At 45.2% G+C, this 17,769-nt stretch overlaps 1 protein-coding gene across 15 annotated transcripts in view; it reads right to left on the minus strand.

Annotated features, from left to right (window-relative positions):
- Positions 1–629: 629 nt before the first annotated feature.
- Positions 630–17,769, minus strand: part of KANK1 (KN motif and ankyrin repeat domains 1) — a 246,152-nt gene continuing 229,012 nt past the window's right edge. For 10 of the 15 annotated variants that reach the window (XM_055294360.2, XM_055294359.2, XM_063609916.1 and 7 more), the window contains 9 exons: positions 16,792–16,989; positions 15,771–15,879; positions 14,391–14,630; positions 11,842–11,929; positions 8,162–8,381; positions 5,733–5,875; positions 4,304–4,504; positions 2,143–2,241; positions 630–1,569 (listed from right to left, as the gene is read on the minus strand). In XM_055294360.2, coding sequence (XP_055150335.1) covers positions 1,507–1,569; positions 2,143–2,241; positions 4,304–4,504; positions 5,733–5,875; positions 8,162–8,381; positions 11,842–11,929; positions 14,391–14,630; positions 15,771–15,879; positions 16,792–16,989 — 1,361 coding nt within the window. In that variant the 3' untranslated portion in view covers positions 630–1,506. The remainder of the gene's footprint in view (positions 1,570–2,142; positions 2,242–4,303; positions 4,505–5,732; positions 5,876–8,161; positions 8,382–11,841; positions 11,930–14,390; positions 14,631–15,770; positions 15,880–16,791; positions 16,990–17,769) is intronic. The other 5 variants (XM_063609920.1, XM_063609921.1, XM_055294365.2 and 2 more) reach the window with 2 other exon arrangements.

Raw genomic sequence — 17,769 nt, forward strand, 5'->3', positions numbered from 1 at the left:
TCTCAGCACTTTAGGAGGCCGAGGTGGGCAGATCATGAGGTCAGGAGATCGAGACCATCCTGGCCAACACGATGAAACCCCGTCTCTATTAAAAATACAAAAAATGAGCCGGGCGTGGTGGCGGGTGCCTGTAGTCCCAGCTACTTGGGAGGCTGAGGCAGGAGAATGGCGTGAACCCAGGAAGCAGAGCTTGCAGTGAGCCAAGATCATGCCACTGCACTCCAGCCTGGGCGACAGAGGGAGACTCTTTTTTTTTTTTTTTTTTTTTTTTTTTTTTTTGAGAACAGAGTCTGTCTGGCTTTATCTCTCCTTTCTTGTCACTACACGTATCACCTAGTCACCCAGCAGTTGTACTCAGAGTCAAGGACTACTGCTTCTGCACCTGAGAAGAACCATCTTGGGCTCCCCTCCAGAAGAGCGCTTTGCCTAAGGAGGCCTCAAACTTCAGCCTCCCGACTTGCAAGCTGTGGAAGTGGACAAGTGCCCTCGGAAGATGCTGTCTCCCTATTGGGGCCGACTGGCGCACTCACCCTCCGTGCTCAGCTCAATCCATCAGCGTGTGCTGCCACTGCCGTAAGTCAATTGGCTTGGGGCGGACAGCTGTCAGAGATGAATCAGGGACACGGAAAAGAGCTTAATGAAATTTTATTTTGAAAATATGGCAAGAGTCTAAGGCACTTCAAACATTTAAATACATAGAGGACCAAAGTCAATGTGACACGGTATAAAGGAATCCATAAATACAACGAGAACTACACTGTGTTTCTCTACAGGCAAATACAGAGCCAATTCCTCTAACACAATCCAACCTTTATCATTAGAGTTGTGCAATTAATAAAAATGATAACGTTACATGTAGTTCTTCATGTCTTTAGTATGGAATATAAAAGTTTAAAATACTGTGTCAATTTCATATAGATAACCCTTTTTATAAAAAGTCACATATTACATCTACCCAGCTAAAACCAAATGAGAATATTCTTTTGTAAGTTTCACACTTTCAGTTTTGTCTAGCCCAGGCCCAAGTTACCGATGATCAAATTCATCTCGACTTCCTTATTTTAAAAGAAGACAAAAGAAAAATCCAAAACTATGCTGGAATGAGATTTTGGAAGAGCTTTCTAATGGTTCCACATTTAGTAAATATAAATATTTGTGGAAAAATCTTCAAACATCTGTGAGAACCTGACACTTCTTTGTGGGAGTGAACAGAAGGTGCCCCTTCAGATCAGAATTCCCTATGACTGTACAAGATGCAGCAGAGACTCAACAGCAACAGAGACTGGGTTAAAGTGTGCCCTACACAGAAGATGGCCAGAAAGGAGGTGCGCGTGCCCAGGCTGGCATTCTCTGCACTGTGAAAGCTTCAGCCTTTACCCCTGGGCTTGATGCTTCTGTTTGCTGGTGAGCTCAGGCACAATACATACACATTCAGTATCTGTCATCCCAACAGGAACAATTAGCAGCTTAATGGTGGCATGTAAATGGAGGGTTATTTGCATACAATCAATCAAATGAACCTCGGTGGGTGGGGCCAGGAGACGTCTTCCTTCCAAGCCTAGGGGTGCCCTAGAGACCAGGAAAGGAAAAAAACTGGGGGTTAATAAGTGACCTCAGGCAGATGTGTACCCTGTGACATAGGATCTTGGCGCACCACAGCCAACAACCAGCTGTGAGCCCGAGCCAGGACAGCTCTGGCTGGGAACAGGTGTCCACAGCTCCAAGGCCAGCTGGGCTGAGCAGTGCTATGTCCGGCTGTCCTGGGAAGTCACCTTCCCACTCCGAGTGAACTGTGGACTACAGGCTGCCTGCCATCGGCTTCAGGAACAATGCCAGAACCATGGTGAAATATCCCCACGGGCTCGGGGGGTGCTATCTGGATAGTTCTGCACAGAATCAAAACCTCTATGGGAAGCTGAGCATATGACTTGCAAGGACAAGCAAGGCCCAGCCTCTGTTAAAACATTAGTTCTCCTGCCTTTTGCAGGGCGGAGGCAGAAAGGATGAACTCTTAAACTCCAGACTAAAACTTCCATTTTCTGAATCAACATAAAATCTGTCTCCCGTCAATTCCTGGAGGAAGGGGGTCCACCAGTCTGGTGGATTTCAGCCTATTTACAAATGCCAAAGCACAACACTGACCGGAGACTGGGCTTTTGCAAAGTTGACATGGGCATATAGAAGAACAGCGATGTCCTTGTGTCCTGCTTCCAGGGCGATCGAGAGTGCAGTGCTGCCATCCTTAAGGTAAGATGGAAAGAACAAGGTATGTTGGGTTTCCCAAACCTCCAGACAACCGAAAAGTAACAGAACAAAACACCCTCCAATAATTGGCAAGGTTTCCCAAATATCCCTACTCGTTCGGTCCTCTGGGAAACTTTTTTGGGACCCCTAAGTGTGAAGGCCTGAGGATGTGAAGATGAATGAGGCAAACCTCCACCCTCCAGAGGTCCCAGTTAAGAGGATTAGCTTACTCAACCATTCTGCCCACCAGGAGAGGGAAGCAGAAGATGGGGATAAAAAGTTGTTTTTTCTTCTAATTATGAATGACCAGGCAAGCAGCAGTAGTGTGTGTTTAGAGACTCTGCAATTTGCCAAAGATCTTTTACCTTTCTTCTTAGGGGACTGTGATCCTAAAACCCTAACCACCTCAGTTGAAGGCTACAAGTAACATCTGTGTGTAAGCACATAATCCCAGTGGGTTGCACAGATCCATCTTCTGGAAATGAGGGGAAACACTACATAATGGGTGAAAAAAGCTTCACTTAACTGCTTGATTTCCATTAAATTTCAGGGATTTAAATGGATATAAAGGAGTATCAAGGGAAAGAACACCACAACTTGTTTTCTGTCTAGTCTGTTTTGTGAGACAGGGTTTGTCTCCCAGGCATGATGACAGATCACTGTAGCCTTGACCTCCAGGGCTTAAGTGATTCTCCCGCCTCAACCTCCGCGGTAGCTGAGACTACAGGCGCATACCACCACACCTGGATGATTTTTTTTTATAGAGATGGGAGTCTCACTATGTTGCCCACGCTGGTCTTGAACTCCTGGGCTCGAGTGATCCTCCTGTCTCAGCCTCCCAAAGTGCTGGAATTACAGGAGTGACCCCCCCATGCCCAGCCTATCTAGTCTTGAGATAAGGATTTCCCTCTGGTCAGCAGCAGCAGCAGGACACAGTTCTCTTCGGTTTAATCTTATGATCCTTCCCCTCACATGCTTTGAAAGAGAATAGAAGTAAAATGAAACAAAAACCACAACACAGCTAACAAACTCTTGTGGAAGAAAGAGAAGTGAGAAGCTCTGCCTCCCACAGAGGGGAAGAAGGGAATCTGGTACAGCTCTAGCTCCTGTGTGCTCCTGTGGAGATGGCTGAGTGTGAAGCTAGTCAGTCCCTCATACCAGTGAAAAACTCCGCTGGTTTGTTCTCCCTACTCGCTTGGGCTCAGAAGGATCTGACCTACAAAGGACATTTTCTTAACTTTTTGGTATTCTGAGCTGAAGAAGCTCTGATCCAAACCTGTGATCTATAAACTTTCAAAAACGGAACCAAGCCAGCCCGACCTCTGTGACCTTTAAACCATCTCACTGCCTCCATGCCAGTTCCTACCTTCTCCCTATCACCACCACTCTCCTGTGGCCTGGAGACACCCGGAAGTACCCCCTTTGCTTGAGTTTCCCGGTCAAGGAGTTATCGGGAGATGTGGACAGCGTAGGAACTGGGAGAAGAGAGCAGAGTGGTGTTGATGGGACAGACTAAGCAGAAACGGGAAAATGCTTCAAGAAGTCAAGCTACTCTCTGCAGGCTCTGGCATACGCTGTGTCACAAGCTACTCACTTTGATGGGTCACAGTGCCTTCACTTTGGGTGGGAAAGGTTCACTATAGTAGGAACTGGTTTTAGTCACCGTGTAACCCCAGCCTCTAATGATTAATAATCTAGATTTCCAGGTGGACCTGTTAGAAGTCACCTACACTGAATTTCATTCTGCAGCACCAAATCCATTGATTCCCCTTTAGTAGAGGGGCTCTTGGACGTGCCCGTTAAATCACTTTTACATTTCATGAATTTTTGGGGTAGGGCCTATTTATTCTGCTTTGAGTACTAGTTTATGAGAGTGTTAGTTTGCACACAGTAAGTGTAGCCAAGCTTGGCTGTGAAGGGAGGCGCCTAGATGGCGACACAAATCCAAGGGGAGAATAATAAAGGAGGATTTGGTCGCTCCTGGCCAAACAGCACTCCCAGAGCTCCCGCCCAGAGTCCCCCAGCCCCCTGGCCAGGAGGCCCGATGGAGACAGCTTACGTTGTCCTCCAGGTGACCGTTGCAGCCGGGCTGGGCCAGCAGCAGCTTGACAATCTCTACGTGCCCATGCTCGCTGGCACACATGAGGGCCGTGGAGCCCTCGTCATCCTGGATGTTGACGTCAGCCCCACAGGCCAGCAGGCCCTTCACCATGTCTATCCGCCCGTGACTGACCGCCAGCATGAGGGCCGTCTGTCCCGCCTATGGGAAGAGATGACAGGGACTTCAGAAGTACATACTGAGCTGGCAGTGGGGGCCTACAGTGGGGCTGTGCTAGGGAAAGGGGGAAGAGTGCGGTGACAGAACGGAAAGAACTGGCGATGGAACTACTTGGGGCAGGTGGTGGCAGGCAGGGAGAAACCAGCTTCCCGTGAGCTATGAGCTAAGGAAGGGCATAAAGTAAGGAGCCAACTTTAGCGTAGAGGATGTCTCGGTATATTAAGGGGCTGGAAGTTCAGGTGGTGTTTAAAAGTCAAGCTGTGGGCCTGGAATAGTGGGTCACGCCTGTGACCCTAGCAATTTGCGAGGCTGAGGCGGGTGGATTGCTTGAGCTCAGGAGTTCAAGAGCAGCCTGGGCAACAATGAAACCCCATCTGTACTAAACAAAAGCCAGGGGCCGGCGCGGTGGCTCACGCCTGTAATCCCAGCACTTTGGGAGGCCGACGCGGGTGGATCAGGAGGTCAGGAGATAAGACCATCCTGGCTAACATGGTGAAACCTTGTCTCCACTAAAAATACAAAAAAATTAGCTGGGCGCCTGTAATCCCAGCTACTTGAGAGGCTGAGGCAGGAGAATGGCGTGAACCCCGGAGGCGGAGGTGGTTGCAGTGAGCCAAGATCGTCTCAAAAAAAAAAAAAAAACAAAAAAAACAAAAAAACCAGGTATGGTGGCGTGTGCCTGTTAGTCCCTACTACTCGGGAGGCTAAGGCAGGAGAATCGCTTGAACCCAAGAGGCAGAGGTGGTTGCAGTGAGCCAAGATCATGCCACACTGCACTCCAGCCTGGGTGACAGAGCAACTGTCTCTTTAAAAAAAAGTCAAGCTGTGAACACATCCGGACCTGGGACCCTGCCTGCTATGAAGACACTGCAACACAGAGACAGGAAGCAACAGTCACTGAGTATCTTATGGGGATGCCCAATCATTTATATGTAGGGGAACTAACAGTATTGCCATGCAAACTATGCAAACGGAGGAAAGGCAAGATGAAGGAGAAGTTTCCAGTGTGAAATTTAAGCCCTATTTCTCTGGTATGTTTGGTCAGCAAGGAGTACCAGGCAGTGCGTGGACTCAGGGCAGGCCTGCAAACAAGTGCACTGTGGTGGGAGCATGGCATCTATGCCTGCTCTGCCAGAGTGGCCACCGCAGTCCTGTATGCTGCCTGCCGGTCAGGGATACATTCCTGAGCACGGGAACCGAGGGCGCTAACCTGACTAGCTTTGGCATTCACATCCCCACAGCCAAAGAGTTCTTCCACAACCCGCATGTCCTTCTCTGCGTCCACAGCGGCGAGGGCCGCCAGCATGATGGGGGTGTAGCCTGCCTTGTTCTGATGATCCACATTACACACATCTGCCAAAAAAAAAAAAGTCTCTTAGGAAGCAGCCTACCTTCTAACAGCAGCCGCTCACGGAGCCACTGAAGGGATGGTGTATATAGGGGCCCACTGAAATGGCACCAACTGGCTGGAGACCTAGAGTGACTTAGAAGGAAACGTGAGAAATGTTTTCACACTATACCAAAAACTTTTTTTTTTTTTTCCCTATTTCACGAGACCTGAAACAACGGTATGCTTCTGCAGCATATCTTGTTTGCAACTGGTGGCGGAAATGCAATGGCTTAGAAGTCTGGGTGGTTGTTCTAATGGTTGCTCTTGAGAATAAACGATCATATGGGATCTAGGCACTCAGCTGTGTTTAGGAAAGTGAAGCAGAGAGTGAGCTACTCATGAAAGAAGGGTTTGTAAAGGCTTATGTATGGAACGTTGAACAGGGTGGTACCTGCTTATCCAAACACTGCTCATTCTGAGACACTGAATTGACTATTCTGGCTTGTCGGGGGGATCCTGAGAAGCAGAATTCCAATCATATAACATCCAGCTCTAGAATGTATGGTCTGAGAGCAAATGCAGTTAAGTCCCCTTAACAGACTCGATGAACCAGACTTTTTCTATTCCTGTAATTCTTAAGGAGTCTCTTCAGGGATTAAATTATCCTTCGGGCATTTAAAAGTTCCTTCAGCACTTTCTCTGAAATGACTGGAATGGTGAGTGTTAGAAAGCAGCTTTTATGTGGGACCAAATATGAAGTTAAAATGTTTAGAATGCTTCTATCATAAAGGAAAAGAAAAGGTACCATGAACATTACCTTAAAATCCCAAACAGCTCCATACTAAGGACATGTTTTTAAAAGTGAGTGTTTTTTATGCAGAAAATAAAAGGCCCTGTGGTGGAGAAACAGGTGAGTTTGTGTGCGCATCGGGGCTCCTCAGCATCTTGGACTTTGCTCTGCATCGATGCTGAAGCATCCTAGATCTACACCTTATGGAGCCAGAATCTCAGCCTACAAGGGGGAGCAGTAACAATTCATTAAGTGATTAACCCAAACCATCCAACAATGGAATTAAAATTATTTAATTTGCCAAGATGTTTTATCCAAGGGTATACTAAGCTGTTCCTGTCAGGAGTGATAGTGAAATCTTGTTTTCAGCTTCCCTGGATATTATCCACTTCTGTTTAAACAATCACTCCGGCTGACCGTATCACCAGCTCTGTTTATAGTCTGGAAAACCTGACGAGGAGCGCCTTGAAATTCCTTCCTGTATTGAAATTCCTTCCTGTAAGATGGAAGCAGTTATACCCTAACATGGCTCCAAAAATAGGGAACAAACACAGTTAAAAGAGAAAAGAAGAATAAATCTGCTTGGATTTCTTATCTGCATCAATTCCAAGTTCCCAAAACAGAGCAGAAGAGATTGGACAGTGGATGAAGACAGAATTTTGGAAAATTGGAACAGTTTTATGGCATATTCTAAGTCAGGTTCACATTGTATCCTCATTAATCAGACTGAGATACTGTGAATTCTCTGTCACTAGAAGTAAAAATATGTATTACAAAAATTGAAAGATTTGGGGACTGTGTGGCAGGGGGCTGCTCCATTTGAACAAGAGTTGAAAGCTCACAGTTTCTTGAGGGTACCATCTGTTTATGTGCCCCTCCCTCACTTCATGTCTAAGACGTCCACTGGCTCTATTCTGGGATAGCAAGTTTCTACTATTCTATTATGGTTGAGAGACAAGAATAATATGCCCTTTGCTCTATGCTTTTCCCCAATAACAGTATATTTTGGTGAGAAGAGCGATCGTTTGACCATCTGTTACGGTGGCTTTGCTTAGTCCCCCTCTTGACTAGCCACACACACTGATGCAAGGATAGCAGTCACGGGGTAAGGACAAATCAAGTGGTCCACAAGCTCCAAGGCTGTGACCCGGGCCTGTAAGCAGCACTCTGCCTCCTGAGTGCAAACCGGCCCAGCCTGCATGATTCAGCTCAGGAAGGAACGTGAGTCATGCTTCTTACCCAGGGATACGCCTCTCACTGAATGCAGCTGAACTGCAGCAAGAAGATCCTCAAAACCTCCTTTCAAAACAGATCTAGAATCTGTGTCACCCAGTTTTGTTTAAACTTCAAGCCTCTTTTGAATGACTCAAGAAAATTCTTGCCATGTCATGTGGAAAAGCAATAAAAAGGATTTTAGCATGGTCAGAGAATTCAGGAGTGGCTCAACCAGCTTCTCTGAGATGAGTCACAACCCAAGTGCTGTTAGAGAAGAGAGGGGGTGGAAGAGCAGCCAACATACCAGCATCCAACAGGAGCTTCACAATCTCGAAGTTGGAGTGGGACACGCTGTAATGCAGGGCTGTGTTGCCGTTGCCGTCTGCCAAGTTGATGACATAGCGGAGGACATCTGGGGAGATGGCCTCAAAAGCAGCTATGTAGTCCCCCACCATGGCTGGAATGGCTGACTTCTGACTGGACACGCGGAACCACTCGTGCTGGAGGGTGTTCAGACAGAACCTCTGCCAAAACACCGAGTGGCCATTAGTTCTTCTATTTATAGACTTTTTGAGACCTAGTTGAAAGCAAAAGTAACCTGTCCTTTTATAGTCAAAGTATATATGCAGTTAGAATCTGCTCTCAAAAACCAACAGCCCTAAGAGAAGCTTCAAACACCAAACTGGGACATTCCTCCTGATTTTAAACCACAGGTAGATTCTAATGTCTACAAAGAAGACCAGACAGCACCGTGCAGAAACAGGGGCTCTGGAGCCAGACCACCGAGTTTCCAATGCAGGCTCTGCTACCTAAAAGCTTTATGACCCTAAGGAAGTTATTCCACTTCCATTTACTCATCTGAAAAGTTGGGTAATACCACTCTTTCATAGTTTTTGTGAAGAGAACAAACACTAAGGCTTGGCTCAGTTTATTAAGCTATTAATATTATGTAATCATACTGGCCTTGTGAACAATTTTCATAGAAATTAGGAAGAAATTAAGTAGCCCACACTGAATTATGCTGCTTCATTCCTATCCAGACCAAGCTCACCTCCTTCAACTCCTTAGCACAGCACTAGGTTTGGAGACCGTACGTGTGTAGCCAACCCAATTCCCATCCCAGTCCCAAATACAACTGTTCAACCATGGAAAGGGAAAATAAAAAGGAAGCCTGTCTGGAACTAATGTCATTTTCTCATCAACTCCCCTCTGACTTCCTTAGGCTGTGGACACATGAAGAAGGCACTTGCTTTGTGGATGATCAACTCAAACCTGGGTCACATGAAGCTCAGTGGAGACTCAGCATAGTCCATACAAGTGAGGAGGATGACTACACTGTCTTTTCAGTGGGCCTTCCTTCACATGAGTGTAACGTTCATTTCTGCAGTGCTTACTCTTTAAAAATGTATCAAAGAAACACAGCCTATGTCAACAGCACCAGAACCCAAGAAGTCCTCTTCCTGTAGAAAAGGTAGAGTTGGGATTATAGACCTTCCATCTCTTTATCATCCTGCTACTGATTATTTAGTTTTAACCGTTATTTCAATCACATTTTGGGTCACCTGAAAAGTGTCCTTTTTTTTTCTGTATTTTATATATTCAGATTCCTGTTTCTTTGGAATTGTCACACTGAAAGAAGGGAAATTATGTCTTCTGGTCATCCTAACTCTATTACTGCTAAATAACTGGTGTCCTGACCTAATTATCTAGCTGTGGCACTGTGTTCACTCGTCCACTACTTCTCAAAACACAATACTTTAAACACTTTTACACCAAACGGAAATTCAATTAAAAAGATGTACCCATCACAGTCTGTGTGGATGACACCATGCTCGGCAATTTGGAGGATGCAGGAAAACAGAATCCTTCCCAAAGGCCACGTAACCTAGTATTTTGAGAACAGTGAAAGAAAAGTATACTATGCCTACAAAATCTGGGGTTGTAAGGCAGCAGTTTTAAGTTTAGGTTAAACCTGATGGGAAATATACTGCAGTGAGATTTTATGGTTTTACTAGTGACCAGGGTATAGCCAGGTATTTTCATGAATACAAATCCAAGAATTTCAATATGTAGTTCTATGTGTCCCCTTGACTAGGAATTTTTTTTTTTTTTTTTGAGAGAGGGTGTCACTCTGTCTCCCAGGCTGGAGTGCAGTGGCATGATCATGGATCACTGCAGCCTCAAACTTCCTGGGCCTCCAGCTATCTTCTTGCCTCAGCCTCCCAAGTAGCTAGGACCACGGGTACATGCCATCATACCTGGCTAATTTTTGTAGAGACAGGGTTTTGCCACGTTGCCCAGGCTGGTCTCAAACTGAACTCCTGGGCTCAAGTGATCCACTGCCTTGGCCTCCCAAAATGCTGGGATGACAGGTGTGAGTCACTGTGCCTAGCCTTGACCAGAAATTTTATTTAGTACAGCTGGCCCTCTGTAGCTACAGGTTCCATTTCCATAGATTCAACCGCCGGCAGAGTGAAAATATTTGAAAACTATGTAACACAAAACAATACAGTATAACAACTATATAGCATTTATATTGTGTTATGTTTTGAGGCCAGGGGCAGTGGGTCACGCCTGTAATCCCAGCACTTTGGGAGGCCGAGATGGGCGACCCACAAGGTCAGGATATTCAGACCATCTTGACTAACACGGTGAAACCCCGTCTCTACTAAAAATACAAAAAAATTAGCCGGGTGTTGTGGTGGACACCTGTAGTCCCAGCTACTTGTGAGGGTGAGGCAGGAGAATGGCCTGAACCCGGGAGGCGGAGCTTGCAGTAAGCAGAGATCACGCCACTGCACTCCAGGCCTTTTTTCAAACGGAGTCTCACTCTGTCACCCAGGCTTGAGGGCAGAGGTGCAATCTTGGCTCACTGCAACCACCACCTCCTGGGTGCAAGCAATTCTCCAGCCTCAGACTCCCGAGTAGCTGGGATTACAGGGGTGTACCACCAAGCCTGGCTGACTTTTTGTATTTTTAGTAGAGACAGGGTTTCACCATGTTGGCTAGGCTCGTCTCGAACTCCAGACCTCATGTGATCCGCCCGCATCGGCCTCCCAAAGTGTTGGGATTATAGGAGTGAACCACTGCACCTGGTCCTGTATTAGGTATTATGATACAGAAATGATTTAAAATATATGGCAGAATTTAAAGTATATGTATAGTTTATATGCAAATGCTACACCATCTTACATAAGGGACTTGAGCATCTGTGCATTTTGGTATCCTTAGGGGATCCTACATTTTCTCAATGCACTAATAAAAAAAAAAAAGACAGCTGTCAACCAGTGGGTTAGTCTGGCCGATGAAAGAATGTGCACATAACTTCAACACATGAGAATATATCATTCTTGGCCATGGTATCAGATTAACCATTGCCATAGAAATATTTATGTGTCCTATGTTGTACCATTCATGATCACTAAGGCAACCACAAACTCTTTGGTGTTTGCTCTGAATCTCTTAGACTGCGAGATGACAAGTGCAGTTATTTTTATGTTTAAAAATAGTGGCCGCCTGCATTGCACATCAGAGCATAACATACACTTTCATAACTGAAAGGAATGCTGACCTCGGCCTAGATAGCATATGTTTTTAAAAGAAACCTAACTTAAAAAAAAAAAAAAATTCTTGGATGCTGCTCCCTGGATCTTACTGTTCTATAAATAGAAATGAAATATGCAGAAAGATGACCACTGACTGCAATTAGCCCTCCTTTCTGTCTGCAAGTGTATGCCTCAGATGCCTCCACCCCAAGAAAGTCCAGGGTGGGTAAAGGATGTCCGAAGTTGGGCCTCAAGGAGACACTGGCAGTGTGATCCAGGGAGCAAGACAACGTGATGTTCACCCAGCCCACTCATGCTGGAAACAGTTCAGGAGAAAAGCACACAAGCAACAACTCAGGCAGCCTCCAGCTGGCCTTGACAATGAGCCCACTCATGCACTCTGTACACACAAGGGATGGTGTTTGCAGGTCAGACTCACCATATCTTTGCTGGTCAAAGCTTTGGGGTCATTTATGGTATTTTTCAGTAAGTTGCATGCAGACAACATCTTTTCACTTAATTCATACCTGAAAGGGAAAAAAAGAAGTTATGATTGGTCACAAGAAGAAAATCATTTTTATTTCAACCCAAATATGTAATTTTTTTTGAGACATGGTCTTGCTCTGTCGCCCAGGCTACAGTGCAGTGGCATGATCTTGGCTCACTGCAACCTCCACCTCCTGGATTCAAGCAATCCTCCCGCCTCAGCCTCCCTAGTGGATTCAAGCAATCCTCCTGCCTCAGCCTCCCTAGTAGCTGGGACTACAGGTGTGCACCACCAGGCCCGGCTAATTTTTGTATTTTTAGTAGAGACGGGGTTTCACTATGTTGGCCAGGCTGGTTTTGAACTCCTGACCTCAGGTGATCCACCTGCCTCGGCTTCCCAAAGTGCTGGGATTACAGGTGTGGGACACTGCCCAGCTTCAACTTTTAAAAATATATTTTTAAAAGGCAAGTGGCCCCAAGCCAGCCTAGGCAGGTCATTATGGCACAAGGTGCTTGGGTGGAGGCAGCACAGGCATTCTTAGGGGTCCACTGTGCAGAGCCAACACCTCCAGTCAGAGATTGAGGCGTTTTTTGGGAGGGTGACATTCGGCTCCACCAATTGGCCTTTATGACATTCTGGAATAACATTTAGAGATTTTTTTTGCCATTTTTAAGGTTTTTTTTTTTTTTTTTGAGACAAGGTCTCACTCTGTTGCCCAGGCTGGAAGTGCAGTGGGGCAATCACGGCTCACTGTAGTTTTGCTGTCCCAGGCTCAAGCAATCTTCCTACCTCAGCCTCCCAAGTAACTGGGATTACACGTGTGTGCCACCACACCCGGCTTTGTATTTGTAGAGACAGGGTTTTACCATGTTGCCCAGGCTGGTCTCGAACTCTTGGGCTCAAGCTATCTGCCTGCCTGCCTCAGCCTCCCAAAGTATTGGAATTATGGGTGTGAGCCACTGTGCCCAACCTGTTCTAAGGTTTTTAAAAATATTTTTAATCTTAAGGGGGTTGAAGGAGACCCAAATTACTTTTTTTCTGAGACAGGGTCTTGCTCTGTCACCCGGACTGGAGTGCAGAGGCATGATCATGGCTCACTGCAGCCTCAGCCTCCAGGGTTCAGGTGATCCTCCTACCTTATCCTCTGGAGCAGCCAGCATGTGACACCATGCCCAGGTAACTGATATTTTTGTAGGGATGAGGTCTTACTATGTTGTCCAGGCTAGTCTCAAACTCCTGTGCTCAAGCGATTCTCTTGCCCTGACTTTACACAAATTACCATATATCCATTGTGCTGACCAGTAAACCACACATCTGAACCCACATTTGGTGACTCAAGTGTTTAACCCAAATGAAAAGTAAAAAAATGACATATGGTATATAAATTAAATCTCAAAGCTGTTAAACAGCCATGTGAAACACTTGGAAATATAAACTAAAAAAACTTACCTTGTGTTAATGCAGTTAAACTTTCATTTGCCAAATTAAATAGAGGTAAGTTTTCTGAAACGTTCTGTTTATATTTCACATAGTGAAAAACCATACTGAAGTTTCCATCTTTGCTATTCTCTATTTCATGAGCATCAAATCCTTATCTAATGGTCTTGAAAACTTACATTTTGAGGCACACGTTTCAGCCAACCAGAGTGTTTTTCAGCTACTATTTATGATATACCCAACTCCATTCTTGTGGCATTCCTGATCATTCAATGTGTAACAATACAAACATGTAAGTGACATGCATCCTCTTTACAGTAAATGTGATCTTTGGCTGAGGCCTCATCTATACCATGATCCCGTAATAATGATACTGACACCTGTATCCAGGTAAATGGCTAAACATAAAATCTGAAATCTTAAAGTGTGCGGGCCACCAAAAAATTAAAATGTCTTTATTTTATTTTTTTTTTTTTTTTGAGGCGGAGTCTCGCTCTGCCGCCCAGGCTGGAGTGCAGTGGCGCGATCTCGGCTCACTGCAAGCTCCGCCTCCCGGGTTCACGCCATTCTCCTGCCTCAACCTCTCCGAGTAGCTGGGACTACAGGCGCCCGCCACCACGCCCGGCTGATTTTTTTATATTTTTAGTAGAGACAGGGTTTCACCGTGGTCTCGATCTCCTGACCTCGTGATTCGCCCGCCTCGGCCTCCCAAAGTGCTGGGATTACAAGCGTGAGCCACCGCGCCCGGCCAAAATGTCTTTAAATATAAGGTGAGGTGTTCAAACAATAGAAGTTTTAGTGGATTGTGGTTCCATATGTTAAATTATATAGCAGAGTTAAGGTTTCAGAAAACAAGGGTGATTAGGTATCAGGCCATTCTACCATAAGAGATCAAAGAGTTGCGATACTCTGCACTTGTATCTGTTAGTATCTGAAGATGTGTATACCTCTGAGGAACAGATAAAAGCAAACATTTAATTACAAAAGCTCTGAACTGGCCAACTCTATTGCCAAAGTACATTAAATGTGGGAGGGGCAAGGGAGGGAAGGGGAATGTACCACACCTCTCTCTGATTTCCACCTTCTCAGGTTCACATTCTTGAACCTGCATTTCATCTTCCACCCTGGCAGACTTGAAACCTTCAATATTAACTGCATGGTGCCCTTCTGCCATTCCCCGAGTGTCTTCATCCTCCTCCTCTTCCTCTTCTTCAAGAGGATACTCAATGACATCACACTCGTCATCTGACTCGGAAGAAGAGCTTTCATCTGAGCTGGAATCATCACTTGAAGTTGTTTCATACCTAGGTGGCAATTGGGATTTCAGGAGATGCAAGGTGTGCTCACAAAGACCCAGTGATAGAAATTTCTATGAAGGGATTTGCTAATTGACTCCAGAAATTTCACTAGTGGTTTTAGATCCTGCACTTAGAAGTTCAAAGTAAGGTCTATTTAAATGCCTGGTGGTTTTGAATGGATTCTAACTTAAATTGGTAATCGGTATCATATAAGCAACGTATCATGTAACACTTGTTAAAGAAAATAATGGCATCTCCGGCTTAGTATAAATCAAGAGAAAACATACTTTATGGAAAACAGATCCGTAGGTGCTAACTTTTTGTCCCCCCCCACCCCATTTCTTCCTATTTCATCCTATTTATTCTCCCAGTATCAAGGTGAATAGATTACATAGGCAATCAATAGTTTTTCTGGTGTATGTCCTCCAAAATCTCCTGGCCATTATCACTGAATAAAACTTCTAAGATCTGGAAAACAGGCACCATAAGGTTAAACCCTAATGGTACACTTTGCTATAAACATTATCTTAACTAACTTTGTATTATTTCTTTCTTGTGGGGGCCATGTATCAATTCATTGATTTGATTCAATTGTAGGACAACAAAGGGGCTTAACTATGTACGTGGGCCAATGGAAACAGAAGGAACAAACAATAACCATTCTATTTAGGCAGCAAACTGGTGATGTGGTTATCAATTGTGAAAGACCCTACAATGTGGGTCGTAAACATGGAGAGCTAAGCAAAAGGACCCATTCTGAAGGAATAGATGATGATCGTTGGCCCAGAGAGTGATGCTCTCAGTCTTTTTCTGCTCAATTGTGAGTTCTCATATAGGTAAGTACAAGTTGTCCAACACAGTGCAGGAAGCCTGCTGCGTTCTCTGAAGACTATTTCTTTCAGATCAGAGGTGAGGAGATGTAAACTGCTCGGCTTCATCAGGTATCCTTAAGAGAGTGACAAATCCTTAAAGACAGCACCAGAGGAGGAAAGAAAAGCCCAAATGCACCTTTCTGCCTTTCTGAGGAGGGAATCTTCCATCACTGCGCTGTGGCCGCTTCCCCGACTAGGCACCTTGAAATGTGACTTAGGCAGGAGGCAAAGGAGACTGACAGCATTAGCCTCTAGAACCACCATCTTTCCTTACCCTCCATTAATGCCAACAAACTGAAGATTCTTTTTTGCGCCATTTGAATCTTTGTTACCATCTTTCTTCTTCATGATGGACTTCAGTGTACTTTCATTGTTTGTACATGCTGTGAAAAAGTCAAGGCAATAAAAATGAAAACTCACACTCATACATGTTAAATGATCTTTTTTCCTGTACAGTTCTTTTCTCATGCATGTAAATGTAGATCTTGGCATATATATGTGAGAAGTTTCCACAAAATTCAATGGGAAAGTGTGTGCATGCAAAGAAAATAATTCAAAGTTCCATTACTAACATTCTTCACATGGGAAAAAAATCAATTAGTACTTCCAGACATAACAAAGCCGGTGAAAATTGACATTTGTATCCGGCTTTATTGCTTATAAAGTGATGTCGTGTCTCATGAGCCTCAAGGACCATTTATGCACTAAACAGGGATTATTATTTTTCTTCAGCTGAGATAAACTGAAAAAACTTATGCCTGCCAGAACGTGAATAAAATGCTATTTAAAATATTTCATAATTTGTAATACCAGGTAAGCTTTCTTGTACAGCTTTCTTTCTTTGGTAATTTTGAGACGGCGTCTCTTTCTGTCACCCAGGCTGGAGTGCAGTGGTGTGATCTCAGCTCACTGCAACCTCCACCTCCCAGGTTCAAGTGATTCTCCCACCTCAGCCGCCCGAGTAGCTGGGACTACAGGTGTGCACCACCACGCCTGGCTAATTTTTGTATTTTTTAGTAGAGACGGGGTTTCACCATGTTGGCCAGGCTGGTCTCGAACTCCTGGCCTCAAGTGATCTGCCTGCCTTGGCCTCCCAAAGTGCTGGGATCACAGGTGTGAGCCACCATGCCCAGCCTCTTTGGTAACCTTATTTAAGGATATTCTGGGCCTACCTCCCAAACAACGATATTAACTTTCTTCCAGGTCAATTTAAAGGTACATTGACATTAAATTGGAATGCTGGCAATGCTGGCCCTAGAATCCTGATGCCAATGACTGTGAGTGAGAAAAGTTACCATAGAGGCCAGCGGCGATCTGGTCGTCTGTCAGGTTCACTGGAGACAGTGTACCTTCCTGAGTGGGGAAGGCATCCAGGCTGCTGATTGGCTTTCCTTCTGAGGTCCCCACTTCTTGCTCAGGCTGGGATGTCTGGGAGCTTAAGGGACTTCCTGACTGAAGGCCTCCACACTTACAGGTATATCCCAAATAATTGCCTATCAGGAAAAACAAAGGTACAGAGTGTGTGATGCTAGGACTGAAAAAGCAGGCTTAAAAACAACAACTCTTGCAACTCATAATTTAAAATGGGACTATTATCCCAGCCACCAAAACTCAGAAGCCCCTTTGACTCTTCACCTTTCCCGATTTCATCAGCATAGGCAGACTGCCGAGCCTCGTCATTCTAACTCCATAGCACCTCTTCTTTTCTCTGTTTTGGCTGCTACCATCGTAGCCTTGGTTTCTAGTCATGGAAGTAGTATTCTTACTGCCCCTCTTCCATTACTATTTCCACTCTGGCACAATGCTTCAGAGCATTACTCGCAGCCCGCTCCACTGCCATCATCATTCTAGCTAAAACAAAATGTGACAACAACGCCTAAAAAGCACCCACTGCTCAGGAAGTGTAGTCCACACTGCAGAGCCAGAGATTCTAATCCATAACCTGGTACTGGCTGACCCCCCCAACTTCATTTCCCACTCCTCCTGTCATCCTTACTGGGACAGGGACTGTATCCCATTAAGTGCCAGTACTCGCTGTATAGAGATGCAGGTCTCTTGTTTCCTGGCAGCATGCCTCAGCTTATGCCCTTTTACTACCTGGAATACCTTTCTTCACCCATCTTCACACAGCTGCACCCTCTCATCACTGCCTCTTCAGACCCTTCCCTGATCTCCTTCACTAACAATGTTCTTGCCCTGAACTCTCACAGCCCATCTTTTGTACCTTCTCCTGGGATCTGTGATACAATGTACAAGATGACTTGTATGATGGT

This window comes from Symphalangus syndactylus, chromosome 9, assembly GCF_028878055.3.
Source record: "Symphalangus syndactylus isolate Jambi chromosome 9, NHGRI_mSymSyn1-v2.1_pri, whole genome shotgun sequence".
Classification (NCBI taxonomy): Eukaryota; Metazoa; Chordata; class Mammalia; order Primates; family Hylobatidae; genus Symphalangus; species Symphalangus syndactylus.